The sequence below is a fragment of the Vigna angularis genome, chromosome 9 (assembly GCF_016808095.1).
Source record: "Vigna angularis cultivar LongXiaoDou No.4 chromosome 9, ASM1680809v1, whole genome shotgun sequence".
Taxonomy (NCBI): domain Eukaryota; kingdom Viridiplantae; phylum Streptophyta; class Magnoliopsida; order Fabales; family Fabaceae; genus Vigna; species Vigna angularis.
This window is the reverse complement of record NC_068978.1, coordinates 28488333-28504551: the sequence shown is the minus strand read 5'-3', so window position 1 is coordinate 28504551 and position 16219 is coordinate 28488333. Positions and strand designations below refer to the sequence as shown.

At 32.1% G+C, this 16219-nt stretch overlaps 1 protein-coding gene across 1 annotated transcript; it reads right to left on the bottom strand.

Moving 5' to 3' along the window:
- Positions 1–3064: 3064 nt before the first annotated feature.
- Positions 3065–7662, bottom strand: LOC108346291 (uncharacterized). The gene is made up of 5 exons (XM_017585331.2): positions 7289–7662; positions 6087–6247; positions 5764–5800; positions 5106–5208; positions 3065–3427 (listed from the first exon to the last, which is right to left on the bottom strand). The coding sequence occupies exons 1-5, from the start codon at positions 7571–7573 to the stop codon at positions 3321–3323; spliced, it is 693 nt and encodes a 230-aa protein (XP_017440820.1). The 5' UTR covers positions 7574–7662; the 3' UTR covers positions 3065–3320.
- Between the last annotated feature and the right edge of the window lie 8557 nt (positions 7663–16219).

The window sequence follows — 16219 nt, the reverse complement described above, 5'->3', positions numbered from 1 at the left end:
CCTCTGCCTCCAGGACCTTGACTCTAAGTATTCTTAGTTCAATTCGAGTCAAAATGTGTTTGATCGTTGGGTTCTCTCTTTTTCTTCTTCTTCCTCAGTTCATGGGCCTTTAATGACCTAGTTAACTCCTCCACAATGAGAGTTGACAAATCCTTTGTCTCCTCAATAGTGACCATGATACTTTCAAAATCATCTGTCAGATTTCTCAAGATCTTTTCCAGAACCCGATTAGGAGGAACCTCTTCTTCGTTCATTTGGAGTTGGTTGGCCATCTTCTGCACTCGAGTTATAGACTCAGAAACTCCTTACTTTTCATCCATATCCATATGTTCAAACTCACTTTTGAGAGCTTACACTCGAACTTGCTTCATGCGGATATCTCCTTTGTATGCTACCTTCAAAATTTCTCATGCTTCTTTTGCTGACTTTGCATTAGCTATTTTCTCGAATCCCTATTCATCCACTACATTATACAGAAAGTACAAAGTCGATCTGTCTTTCACTCGTGTCTTTTTCAGTACAATAGTCTGGTTCACTGTCTGATGCTTATTATCCGTGGGTTCATTATACCTGTCCTCCACTATGTCCCATATATGTTGGGATCCAAGAAGAACCTTCACCTGTAAAGACCAATTGTCGTAATTGATTTTTTTTCACAATTATGGCACACTCATTTCGTTGACTACCTTTGTCATCTCTCTCAGAAAAATTCAAACACTCATTTTTTTCTCTTACATTATGTGACTCTCCTCTCTCTCTCATTTTTTCTCGATACTTAGAACATAAGACTCTGATATCACTTTGTTAAAAATTCCTATGCACACACTTAATGTTTTCTGTAAAATTGAGTCTGCTCTTTCTATTCAATATTGACAGCTTTTAATAGCCACGTAAAATGCCAAAGCCAAAGACCGTTTTACATATAAAATAATAACTAGAAGCATATCTATAAACTCATTTATTCACTCAGATTTACAAAATAATAACTACACCTAACAAATATCACGGTTGACCAAATATATTAATAAAAAAATATATAATTATGTTGGGAATTCAAGTGAAAGTCCAAGTCTCACATTGAATAAAAATGAGAAAGTAAAACAATATATAAAGGTAAAAGTTTCATTAATCCATTGTCTTAAGGTTTTGGATAGAAAGTAATGTTGATCCCTTATATAATTGAACTCATATCTCATTAGTATTGTATCTCCCAGATGAACCTCTTCCTTCCTCTAAAATACCATCTCGTCTGACACCATACTCATCTAATAATCCCTATTAGATGAATTCATCTTGTCTAGTTCTCCACTAAACAACTTCATTCTCTTAGTCCTTTAGGTGGAGCCAACCATGAATAATTCAACATTTTAGACTCTTCTTCACGAATGCTTCGTGTTTAACGAGTATTAGGCGTTCTAATTTTCCTACTCTTCCTCGTATCTACTAACTCTTTCTTGAGTTTAGCTAATAAACGTCTAGTATTCTTAAAATGACTAAAATAATTTCACAAAACTAATACCATCTCTTTCATTCATGTTTTTCTTCTATTATTCCAAATGCACTTATCTTATAATATTCTCTTATAATCCCTCCTCTGATATATGAACCTTAAATATTATAGAATCTTATCTTATTTATAACACTTTAATAAGTTTTTACTAAGATAAACTTAAATTAAATGTCTGATTTACTTCATCTTATTACTTATTATTAACAACATCATTTCAAATAACATCCCTAAGATAAATGAATCAATTATAGTGGTTAGTATTTTTCCTAACTTTCTTATCATTTAATTATACTATTCTAAGAAAATTTTATTCAAACAAACCTAATCTTGGTTCATTCATACAATATAGTCTACTTATATATTTTATAACTGAACTATTATTCTTCTACAAACTTTAACTTTCTAGTTTTTTCGTTTCATATTTTACCATCAACTCTTTGTTGCTGTGTATCTTGCTAATTTCTTAGATTTAAAAGAGAATGATAACGTGTAAAAAATGTTTAAAAACTAAAACTAAAACAATATCATTTTATCACTATTCTTTTCATAGACGTTATCATTTTGACTTTACTTTGTTTTTCCTACTATGTTTTATTATATGTCCTTACTTAATTAGAATTTTAATGTGCGAAAATCTAACAAATTGATAATAAAATTTGTGAAAAAAAAAACGTACAGTAATGATAATTGAGTGATGAGGTATACCATTAAACCTATGACGATCCTGTTTGTTTGTATTTATTTATTTAAAAAAGGTTTGTTTAACAAAATAAACAAATTTGTTTTCTAGATTATATATTCCGAAAATTTTCAAAATATTCCGAAAATTTTCAAAATAAGTTTTCTAAAATTTCTTTGAAAAGAATTTTAGAATAAAATTTTCTAAACGAATGATTTGCATTCTAAAATAAGATTGCTGGAATAAATTTTCCAAAATACATATAATACTACTAAACAAATTTTCGGAATATGAAATACATTTTAGAAAGTTTTTCGAAATAAGCTTTTTTTTCTTCTTTTTTTCAGACTTTTTTCTTCTTCCTCTAAAACGTTCTCCTTTTTTCTTCTTCCTCAACAGTGAGGATGATGAAAGGGACAACGGTGAAAATGTGGAAGAAATAGTGTGGTGAAATGATAAGGGTAATTTAGTCTTTTTCTACTAATGTGAGGGTGCAAGAAGCAATAGCCATTTATCTGTTTGTATAGTTTTCAATCCACGTGATCCAATCCAAGATCACTCTTGTCAATAGAGTGGGTACTCTGTACAACAGCAAGAGAGAAAAATGAAAATCAGAGAAAAAGTATTGTATAAATTGTTATCAGTTGTATGAATGATACAACTCTTATTACAACTTATAGACTGAACGAACATAGTTATTAGAAAAAAAGATGCATTAACTAAATTATAAAATTTAAGGTGCAGACTAAACCATAAAAAGTAAATAATCACTAACATCACCAGGAAGAGGATTGTGAAGTATGCACGTTTTATCAATTAAGCCACAGAGAGGTGTGCAGAAAAAAAATATATACAGATTAAATGAGTTTATCAGATAAAGAATTTCACCAGCTTCATTTTCGATAACCTTCTTAGAGTCAAAACTTTGAGAGACACAGAAGTGCAGGGTAAATGTCAGTGCACTTATACATTACATCTGTTCAGAGCACAACTCCTACATGAGCTTTAAACCAAAACAAAAAACGTTTTCCTCACTGTAAACACTTCCTGGCACTAGTTATATTGGCAGCATCATATATAGCATTGAGTTAGTGGGAGAAAAACTACACTATCCCTTACAATATTGTTCTTTCAACGCCTTTCTGTTTGGCTAAAATATCGATCAGTATCTAGCGGTTGGTTCCAACGGTTAGAATCATGAGAGTCAGGAACAGATCCTCCATGCATGGGTGCAAATGCTGCCATGAAGTAGATAGTGATAAATGATAACTGAAGTATATATGTATAAAGAGAAAAGTACTGACAAAATTGAATCTAACAACCAACAGAACACAATTTGCAGCTTAAGCAGAAGATAGTTTGCTTGAGATTTTTCACACATCACACGGTCATTTCTAGCGATAGTTAAAATACGTGATTTGAAAGAATAATTTCTTCGTTACCAATTGCTAGATTTAAATTTTGATGACTGAGGATTTACAGCACATATAAAAGGGTGAAATAGGCTTGTAAAACACACTGACATCACTGCTATGTACAAACATAAGAATATATTGGATAGTGGTATTCACTTAAATTGCTCCTCCAGTACAAAATTTGAAGCACAAATGATATGATTGTTTCAGAAAAAGAATTATATAGAAAACTATTTTTGGTCTCTAAATTGCTATTGACAATTAGAATACCAAGAAAGAGATTTAAGCATATTCATAGAGATGATTTTTCTCATATTGACCAGCTCTCTTAAATTAAAAATAAAGCCTAAGTGGTGAGCATCAACCAAGGAACTGGGACCTTAAAGCGCTAAGGACTTGGTAGACCAATGACGAGGGAAAAAGTACTAAGAAAGCAAATAAATCCACATTGGTTCAAATTCACATATAGAAGAATTGAAGTCCAAATTGGTCAACTACTTAATTAAACTACTTAATTAAACTTGAGGAATAAAGATGATGGATGGATTGATTTGCAGGACAGCCCATTTTCTACTTTTCCTTTCAAATTTTGTATGTAATTATTTCATGACTTTTGGTATGTTTTGGGTCAGCTTTTTTTTTTTCTTTTTTTCCACATGCTTCATGAGCCATTATAATAGTTAGTGGGGTTTTATTCTGGTGGATAATTAATTCCCACTAAATTAAATATCTAAAAGGAACTAATTCCCACTATCCACCAGAATAAAAGCCCCACTGAACACTATTACATTGGAATAAATAAATAAAACTGACCCAGAACACATCAAGATCCATATGAAGCTATTACATTGGAATAAATAAAAATGCAAATCAAAAATAGAAAACGGGTCTTGTCTTGTAAATCAGTCCATCCATCATCTTTATTCCTCAAATTGAATTAAGTAGTTGACCAATTTGAGCTTCAAGTCTTTCATATGTGAATTTGAACCAATTTGGGCTTCATTGGTTTTCTTAACGCTTGCCTTTGTCATTGGTTCACCAAGTCCTTGCTGTGCTTCAAAGTCCGTGTTCCTTGGTTGATCCTCATCAGAAGGAGAACAAAACATAAAACAACTATCAGACAAAAAGCCTAAAGCTCAATTTACAGGCTGGTAAACAAGAGTCATGTTGTTTGAGATACTTCTGTCTTCTACTAGATTCCGTTAAGGATTGGCACTAACTTGATTTATGGCACATTTAGCAAAACATCCCCATTAAACTCAACCCACTGACTGAGCTAGCTGAAAACTCACATACAGAGTATACTCAGGCACACTGGCTAGTTAGTCTCTCAGCATGTTCAACATTAAAATATCAAGAAATAGAATGGTTCTGCACCATGATGAGGTAAAAGATACCGGTGCTACTGTATAATGCGTTTTCCATTTTAAAGAATTTCACAAAACTATTTCATTGAGGATTACTAGACTTCAGAATGGTGTGTAACCGTCTAGAAACTAACCTTTTTCTCTCATTCTTCTCTCTCGGTCATACTCAAATTTATCCCGAAGAACGCTAACTTTCTCCAAGTTATCAGGTTGTCTGTTTCTTCCAAAAGTCTGGTCCTGAATGAGAATCCAATAATCAAAGAGACAGTATCATAAACGTATACTAAACATTTCAATCTTAATGATTACAGCTATCTCAAACAAATAGATCTAAAATGGGAGATTGAGTTAGAGTCAACTAAAAGCAAAGTGAAAATCAAATGATGCAGAAGATAATAACAGTGTTTTAATATCACAGGGGAACTTGTCCCAGTTAACACAAAAAAAGATGGCCTGTGTATCATTCCTTAAAAACTGGATACCAACAAGAACAAATTTATAATTTATATAATTCTTTTCCCATCATGGATTATGTTAAATAAGATCCCTCAACTCTCATGCAGGCTTTTTGAGTTGAAATTCCAACAGTCAAAGCCTAATAATCGGCAAACTTCAATATAGGCAAAAGAATTTTTTTTTTTTATGTAATACAAAATGGCAACATGCAATTTATTTCTGATGGCACTTTATTCTGCATAGCTCACTAATGGTGGAACAATATCCTTAGAATCAAAGATATATACAAAAGCACGACAAAAAGGCAACTTCTATACTATATTTATATCATTGTACCTTACTATAATCCATCTGAGGCTGAGGTCTTCTACTCCTGAAATGCCATATAGCAGAAAACACTAATATTAGACAGCATCTCCCTCGCCCCCCACAATTTTGAAACAGAAAATTCAGAACCATAATAATATAGCTAACACAAAAATAGAATCTTCAGAATCTTCAAAGAATAATTGTTTGAATAAAACTGTGCAAGATGACCAGTTCAGTCCTCAGCTTCATGCAAGTGACAGTTCAAGAAAAATATCATTTTCCCAAGACAAAAGCAGTCATAGGTCTTGGCAAGCAAGGAAAAGAGGAAAGAATCAATAATGGAGGCAAACCTGTATGGGGAGAAATCCCTATCATCATCTTCAGCAGACTCATAGTTCGCATGATCCTGAGCAAGCTTTTTGGAGTAACCCTCATCCCAATAAAGCCTCTCCCAGTTTTCTCTAAGTTCATTATACAGTTCCATGTACCTTTTACACCAAGGATCATGCTCCTTTCAATACAACGCAAGCTAGTTAGACAACAATCATGATTTTGAATTTTACATTTCTTGTTCATAAAAAAAGCATAAACTGACAACAACTACCAAGTCAACAATGCAACATAATTATAATATCCATCACATTTTCGCTCATATTAAGCAAGACAATAACCATGTAATGCAACTTATTATAAAAATTCATATTGAAAAACACAAAAATACAAATGGGATAACAATGTCTTAGGTTTAAATACGTTGATGGTCTGCGAAAATATCACAATATCTTGTTTCAATACCTATAAAAAAAATTATTCATTTTCAGTCACTACATTTAACAAAATGAAATGATTTTTTTATTTCATTACACAAGTTTTTAACCCTTCATATGGAAACTAAGGGTTTGTTTGATTCATTTCTCACCTGTTGATTTTAAAAACTACTTTTCCAAAATAATGTCAGACAACTTGGCAATCAATCTCTCATCCAAAATCTGTTAAGCTTTGCACATTGCTTCCAAAAAAACAAAAACAAGTGTTCAGAAAACAAAACAATAGAATCAGCTAAGAAATATTCTCTCACTTTTGGTCTAATTTCATCGAATTCAACCTCTCCCTCGATTCCACTCCTGCTTTGTGTCTTGCACCACCCTCCACTAACTATCTAGCAACTTGTTTAGTAGCATTTGAAAAATTACAAAACAGTTTTCGGAAGTAAAACTCAAATACACTCTAAACCTACATTTTAAAACAACTGACTTGGGTTGCAACATCAAGGCTTCTGAAGTCTCCACAACCACAATATCTGTCCACAATGACAAAATTGCAACCAAAGTTGAGACTAATATTTAAAACCATGAGTGTAAGAACTAAAAATCTTGTAAAGACCAAAACACAAAAAAGTAGCAAAACCTTGGTCTTAATCTCTACATGGAGTAACACACTCTGCAAATATCCTAATGCTGCACAATCCTTCTCAACAAAACTATTTTATCCTAAACAAAATATAATTATAAAATAAATAACAGAAAATCGAGAGAAAGGGTAAAGGACTAACGGATTCCTTAAGAACGAGGCGTGTTCGGCGCATGAATTGTTCTCTGAGCTGCTTGCGGCGCTTGTTGGGGATATTTTCTCGGGGGATCACGAAGCGCTCACGTAGCGGCACGTGATCGCCGATCTCGTGCATTTCGCCGTCCACCGCCCACCACTCCGACCGCTCCTCCGTCTTCCTCAGTGCCACCGGTGGCGACTTTGGTCGCGTTCGAGCGTACCGGAGCTGCCCGAGGAGAAACGGCGTCGTCAGTGGCCGAAGCTGAAACCGTTTCGCGACAGAGAGCATCGAAACAAAACCAAAAAGAGCAAAGAAAAAAATAAGGTTTAGCAACAATGGCTTTCTTTCTAGTGTTGTTATTTAGTTCGGTTCAGTGCAGGAGTGGTATATAGGTTCTTATTACTTTTTGCATAATTGTTGGTTAAATTACTTCTATAATACCGATATTTATATAATTTATTTAATTTCATTTTATATTTTGTAAATTAAAATCGATTTTATTCTTTCTTGTCACTTGGAACACACAACTATTTACAAAAGATTAAATCGATATTAAATTGGAAGAATTTAATTAGAGCTTTTAATAATATAAATATTTTGCCTCCCATTTGTTGTTGTGTTGAGTTCCAAAACCTTTCAACTTATATCACAGGCTTTTAGTTCACCATTTACCACCCTTTGAAGAGGAATCTTCAAAGAAATTCTCTCATAGACGAATATGTGAAAGAGGCTCTCTATTCTAATTTTCAAACCTCCCCTGAAAGGTCCAATTTTGACACAAAAAACAAGCACCCTTTAGCCTCTCCTTCAGAACCCAATTTCCATTTTTGAAACCAAACTTTCATCGAAGAACTCTCTGAGCTTATCTTCTAGCTCTCAGAAACATGCAACATGAGCGAGAGCTTCTCTGCCACCACAACCACCGCTACAATCATAAGCGAGATGAGAGAAGACGAAGCAACCAGCAAAGTCTACAAATGGAATCAGTCTTCGTCCACGACCCACGCCCCAGATAGCAACCTCACTGACAGGAGAAAGAGATCGTAAGGTCAAGTCTTCAGCAAGGAAGTCAGAGCCATCACGAAGGAGGGTGGAGAGAAGAAAACTACAAAAGAAATGAAAAAAAAAATAGAAATTAACAAGTAGTTGTGATTATGAAGTGTTTGTGATTGTAATAATGTGAAATTGATGTTCTATGTTGTTATGAATATGTGTGATGAAGTTGTGTTGCTGTTTGAAATTGAATTCAAACTGATTGTGATGAGAAATGGTGAAATTATTTGGTTTTATGCCTAGAATGGGGGGTTTGAAGGTGTGAGTTTGAGAATTTGGAGTTGATGTGAGGAAATTATTGTCTAGGTGTTGTCATGAGGTGAATTGGGACTTGTTAAGAAGGTTAGATGGTTGAAAACTATTTTGTAGCAAAAGGAGAGTTCCTTGTTGAAATTTACGAGGTTTTGAGTAGTGAGATTTTGGAGTAGTGAGTATAAACTATTTTAGCAGGTTGGAGGTCTATTGTTATACCTATTAGGATTATTTATGTGCTAAAACCAGTAAAATATATTATGAAAGTTTTAATGGCTTCATAAGTTGAGTTTTAGTCCATTTTAGGGATTTTAAGGGTTGGAAATGGAAAGTAGGATAGTTAGGATGAAACTAAGGTATTGGAGGGTGCTAACAAGTGTATTTAGACTTGTTTATGCATGTTGTAAACTGGTATGAAGGTTTAAAAGTGCAAAATTGAAATTAAGTAGCTTGTAGGAATGATTTGGGGTTTTAAAGTGCCAAATTGAGTTACAACAGAGTTTTCAAAGTTTTCTCAAGGTTTAAAGGGTTCTAGAGGTCTTTAGAAGTTGGGGGTAAAGAGTTCAAAGTGAGAAAATTAAGTCTTGATCTTACTGATAGCATTGAGCGCCCAAATTTGGGCGCCGAGAGCCTATTTCTAGAGGCGCTAGGCCCTGGGTGCTTGACCGATGCTGGGCGCCACTTCACCTGTTTTAGGGGGTTTTCAGGATTCTAGATGTCTGTTTTTTACGTTCTTTAGGTCATTTTTTGGGAGTTTTGAACCCTTCTGGAGTTGTTGGTGATGGTTTCAAATCTGTTTTCCTTTCCTAAGTATGAGTTTGAAGGGGTTTTGTGTTGTTTAGTGGTTCTTCTTGGAATATTCTTGTGTATTAACGTATATGGAATGGTTTCAAGTGTTTTCTAATGATTTTTTGTTTGGTTGTTTAATGTCTTTTATGGTATGATTAAAGATGATATATGTTGGTATTCAATGTGAAAGTAAAGTGACATATGTACATTTAAGTTGAATATGAATTATTTTTATAGTATTGAAAATCTTCACTAGTTTACCCTTTACTTTTGTAGTTTTATGATATTCACGTGTAATGATCATATATTATAAGTGAATATATGATCCTATAGGTGATAGTGAAAAACAACAAGTGAGGCTAAAAGTTCTTTTTGGTTTACATTGTGAAAATGTAATTAAAATGTATATTTTACATTAGGTACTTTTGTATGATGCAATACTTCTTGGATATGCCTAGAAAAGTTCTTTTTGGAAAACTTTCAAATAGAATGTAAATATTTGTATAATTGCATATTTAATGGTACTAATTATAAAATTAGTGGTAACATTTTTGCTAATTAGAGTCCTTATAATTAAAAATATTAAAACAATAATTTTTATAGTATAAAATAAACTAAATATATTAAATGACCAATGACACATTTTGGGTTGATTTCTTTTCGGTTTGTATTAGACAAAAATGTACTAATTAAAAACAAAAATATGTGAGATCCATGATAAAAAAAAGGTTAAATATGTTTTTAATTTCTAAACTATCAAGAAAAATTGTTTTTAGTCCCTCTTTCAAACTAAGCTACATTTTGGTCATTCTCCTTAAAGAAACCTTAATTTTTTATCCTCCAAAACCAATGGCATTCAAAAAGAAGCTGAGTTAGCTAACAGTGTGTGACACGTCATTTTTTTTTTCTGACACTGAGTAATTTTTTGCCTCCCTCATCCAATGCTTCTCCACTTCCCCCTCCGCCATCCACGACCTCCTCTTCGACCACGTCACCCACCTTTCCACCACACTCTTTGATGACTCTTCCTCCGCCGTCCCCACCGTCCTCGTCATCGTTCCTCTACTCCCCCTCTTTCCATAAATCCTTAGGCGTTGTCATCCCTTCCGCCCTCCACCATCACTCCTTCATCATCGGGTGAAATAAAAATTTTGATAGCAAAACACACAATTACTACTTACACATATCTCTTCTACTAATCTATAGGTAAATTGTGAGTTCAAGAACTCTACATACATCACATGAAACAATAGACTCAACTGGAAATGCAAACATCTATAACTCAAATGCACACAAGAACGATGATGTTCCTAATGTGAAGTCCGAACACATTTAGTCATCAATGAACTGTTTTGTATAAACATGGTGCCCCTGCTCCCTTGCATAGATGACCCAGAAGATCAAAGACAACATTACAGCGGCAGATACCAAAATCAATCCAATATAAATCAATTCATTATTTGTCTACAGGCCACGATAGTGATCGTTGTTGATGTCTGTGAATGTTTTTCGCACAAAAGTGATTATAGAATGAGATTGCGATCATCCTCGCTCTTTGATTCCAAAATTTGCCACCGGATGTTTTGCTTTTGTGGTCACGGGTTCTAAAAAAGTGAGTTAGGGTTTTGATGCGATCAATCTCATTAGGTTGTTGGCGATGATAGCGGATGAGGGATTCAGTTACACATGGTTCTTGGACGGTAATGGTAGTGCCCCCGATGACGACAAGTTTTGCATCGATCTAGAAATCGTTATGAGCGTTCTTGACGAGGACACTAATCCCTCTGAGGTATAGTTTTGTGCTTGCAACGAGAGTATAAGTGTGCGCCAACGATTTCTCCGAATTTTTCAATGCTGTGAAGGAAAATTATTGTGAATTCTGATCGGATCGAAGACGAGCGAAGAATCACCCGAGGACGGAGGAGTGAGGGTGGAGGGTGGAGGGCGGAGGGCGGAGGAGATGATAGTGCCTAAGGATTCATGGAAAGTGGGGGAGTAGAGGAAATCGGTGACGATGGCGAGGAGGGTGGGGACGGCAGAGGAAGAGTCATCGGAGGGTGTGGTGGGAAGGTGGGTAACGTGGCCGAAGAGAAGGTCGTGGATGGCGGAGGGGGAAGTGGAGAAACGCTGGATGAAAGAGGCAAAATATTACCTAGTGTGAGAAAAAAAATGACATGACACACCCAACTCAGCTTCTTTTTAACGCCGTTGGTTTTAGAGAACGAAAAATTAAGATTTCTTTAAAGAGAATGATTAAAATGCAGTTTAATTTGAAAGAATAACTAAAAACAATTTTTCTTGATAGGTTAGGAATTAGAATATTTAATCCTAAAAAAAATAATGTTCTTAGTATTCTTTTAAATCATGTTTGCTATCACCGTGTAATTATATTATTATTATTATTATTTGTTTTTTGTTTGAAAATATGTTATGCAATATTATCTTTAATAAAAATAATGATAATCATAAATAAAAAGAACCGGTTAACTTTCACAATAACAAATTATTTAGAATGATCTAAAAACATGAATGGTGATAAATATTTAAAATCTACTTTTATTAAACAATTAGACAATATTACATAAATAGTAGTGATAATCGTTGAATTTCAAGCTAAAGTTAAATAATATTTACCGATTAATTTTATAAACATCATTTTAATTGAATCAATTAACTTATAAAGTTTTAAAATTTAAATCAAAGGGCATTACATTCCATATTTCAAAAATTTAGAAAAAAAAATGTATTCACTAAATGTCATAATGGATTATAATGATTGATTTTGTATTACAATCAATAATGCTTGATGCTTAAATAGAATTGAAAATAATTAACTTTTCAATTTTGCAGGGACTTCTTATCTTATTTCATTTCCGCTGTAAACGTTGACAACCTATGTGCAATATATGAATATACTCACAAATTTAACCACATAGTCATATATTTGAGTAAAATTCTATAAACTTAAACGTAATTTTTGTTATTATTTATTATTATTTTAATTTTTTTAAATAGTTACTTCATAATCAATTATCTTTTAAATTTTATTCACATTCATTATTATCAAATTACCATAAAAGTATTTCAATAATTTATTATATCTTCTAATTTAAATATTTTATATTATCACATTACCTTTCCACCAAAGAATCTTATATATCAATTTTTCTCCTTATTTTGCTTTTCTTTATCTTATTTTTGTTTTTCACTTTCTTCCAAACGATTTTTTTTCTCACATAGCACACATTTCTCATTACGCATACATCATACTGTGTCTTATATTTACACAGATAACAACACACTTTTCTTTTAAGTAGAGAGTTCGGTTTGCGGGAAACCGAATTCTAAGTTATATTTTATTTTTCTTTTTATATTCTTAGGTCAGACTTATATATATTTATTTATATTTTTAGGTTAGAATTTTATATTTTTAAATTTTTATAAAAACTTTTATTTTTTAAGCATTTATAAGAAAGCATTTAAATGATTTTTTTTCGTAAATAATTCAATTATCTAATATGTTCATTAGTGTACTAAACATCATTTATGACTATTAAATTCACTCATCCATCTAAACTAAGAAAGATGAAACAACAACTTGTAAACTCATTTATGAAGTTTAGAAATATGTTTCTTTTGGAAAATTAACTGCATCTTATAGAATGGTCTAAAACTTATGGGTTTATAGTCATTTAAAAAACGTTATGAGCAAAACAACCACTAAATGTCAGAGTTAACATATAAACCGTTAACTTTAAGAAATTAACTACACCTAGTATTTCTCGCAAACTGAATTCTCAACTTAAAAGAGAGGTGTGTTATTTATGTAAATATAAGGCACAATATGTTATGCTTTCTGTAAGACCCATGAAAAATATTTACCTTAATAGTAACAATTTTATTATTAGTAGTAATAAATTTCTTTGTGAATGGAAAATATAATAAGTTTATAAAATGTGGAAAGATTAATAAGAAATTTTGGTAGCTTAATTGGTAGAAAATTTTGGTGTTAGGTTCAAACTCTTTTATACCTTTTTGTAAAAAAAAGTAAAATTAAATTTAAAATATTGATAATGGAGAAAACATTCATATTTGAAGGCATAATTGAGGAATCCATTATGTAAGTGATAATTAAGAAATTAATAAAATATATATATATATATATATATATATATATATATATATATATATATATATATATATATATATATATATATATATATATATATATATATATATATATATATATATATATATATATATATATATATATATATATATAAAATTGATGAATAGTAAAATTTGTGGACTATAAATAGCCATGAAGGGGGAGGCTCTTTTACACAAAGAGAGGAAGAATCAAGTGAGAAACCTTAAGAAATAGAGAAGAAAGAGTTAGGAACAAAATTTTAGTTGCAAGAAGAGTAGAGCCTCTGTAGGGTTTTCGGGGAAAACAAATTCGGAGCAAGAGAAGTCTGGAATAGAGGTAGGGGAGCTAATCCTTCTTATATATGATTTTTATACATGTTATGATCATGAATATGAGTTATGAACATGTTAAAATTTTGGTAATGGTAGTTATCTATTCACTTGTATAAATTTAGTTTTCATTGTTATAATTTTCTTATTTTCGAATTACTATGGTAAAACCTTCCTTTTGATTGTTTTTACCTTTGGATTTAGCTAAAAGTTTAATATATGAATCCTAAGACCTATTTCTTCACTTTGACCATTCGGATCATCAATTAGAAGTCTATACTCGGAGAAATAAATCCTACATGTTTGAGTAAATTAATTACCCTTATAATTTCTGAGTCCTCTCGGTAAAATATAGATTATGACCTATTTGACCGTTAGATCAACCTGCAAATTGGATATATGATTCTTAGGATATATTAATACACTTTGACCGATCAGATTTGTAATTGGAAGTCTATGTTTTGAGAAAGTAATTTTGAAGGTTTGAAAAATTTGATGAACACTATATTTCTGTTCTTAAGTTATCATGGTAAAAACTTCAGATATATTTCATTTACCGTTAGATTGAGCCCAAACTTTAGTATGTAGTTCATAAGACATATTAAGTCATCTTGACCGTTCAAATTTGTAATTAGATGTATGTGCTTAGAGGAATTTGTTCCGCATTGTGAGTATAACCAAAAACCACTTAAAATTTTGTCCCTGAATTACCTCGGTAAAACCTCAATATCTATCTAGTTAACCGTTGGATCAACCGGAAAGTTTAATATGTAGTTTTTAACACATAGTGAATTACTTTGACCGTTCAGATTTGAAATCGAAGTTACAGATTTAGAGATATTAATTTTGTATCTTCTTAGGGATCTCAATATTGCTTAATTTCTGTTTTTGGATCATTTATACAAAAATTATGAATTATAATTGTGATGATTGTATTTTATTATATTGGATTTGAATTTATGCGTCTGAACATGATGTGATTTATGTGGGAAGTATGTGAATGTATGAGATATGTTGGATTTACTGTGATAATATGATGGTATCTGGTTATTCATGTTTTGGGTTAAGTTTCAAAGTGACAGTATGGTTCATGTACGTAATTCCATGATCCTCAAGGAGAGGATACATGGTGGTGTCCTGGTAGTGTTTAGAATGAAAGTAGGAGCTCAGTTTTGAGGGTCATCCTGAAACTCCAATGGTCTTTCTTCTCATGTAGAGAGGATTGAACCATGTGGTGAGGAGTAGCAAGAGGTCCTAGTCTTGGGTGCTTCCAGTATGATCCAAGGTGAGTGATGACGGACTAACCTTATGAGTGTGGTAGGGTGGGGGAGCCCAAGTTTCATAAGCCACCACGAGTGTAAGACCCGCCATAGCTCGACTATCATTCTAGTCCGGACGAGTCGGTTTATAAAGTAACAAGTCTTGTGATGTCATTTTACCATGTGTATCAAAGTAATGGATGAGTATCTATGATGTGATTGTTGTATGATGATATGAGTGTGTCTGACATAATTATTATGAGGTTTGTTGAGTGCATCAAAGTAAATATGCATGTTTCATAAATGATTAGTTGCATGTTATCACCCTACTTGTTTGTGTTTTGTGTTTGGGTATGTGCGATGATCGTATAATTCGTTATACGGAAAGGTCGTCTGACTCAGTGTAAAAGAAGAAAGAGATAAAAAAATTCAAGTTATAGTTTTATAGTTGAAATCTAAACTTAAAACATGTAATATTACAAATACATAAATCATGAATTTTTAAGCATGAGAATCTGAGGTGCTATGGCAGAAAAAAAATCTCTTCCAAACAAAGCTAAGACTTTGCTGGGATTTTGATTTTTGCACTATTTTTCAATGTATAATTGTAATGACGTATAGATTTGTAATTTGTTTCATCCTTATTTGCTTCGATACATCAATTAGTTCTGAGCGTTGTGTTATGTGACGTCGTTTTCGTCGTTCTGTTTGGATCATCATATTGATCTGTCTCAATCCATCTCATCAATTGGATTTTCACAGTTTAACTAATAAAACTAACTGATTAATTCAGAAATCATAATTCTGATTTATAAATTTCGTAAATTAATAGATTACAAATATCACTTATACATTGTTAAATAAAACTATATTTTTGTTTTACTTTTTATATGTTTTATATTAAACTCGATTTATATAACCAATTTATTTTTAAGAGAATGAGCTGAGAGCTGAGTTCCTATTATCTACAAAAGATAATTTATATTATTAAAAAAATTATAAATATAAATATTTTTTTTATCTTTTTTCTGGCACAAAGTAAGTTTAATTATACTTTTTTTTTCTTTTATTTCTACAACTTATTTCGTATTAAAAAAAGTTT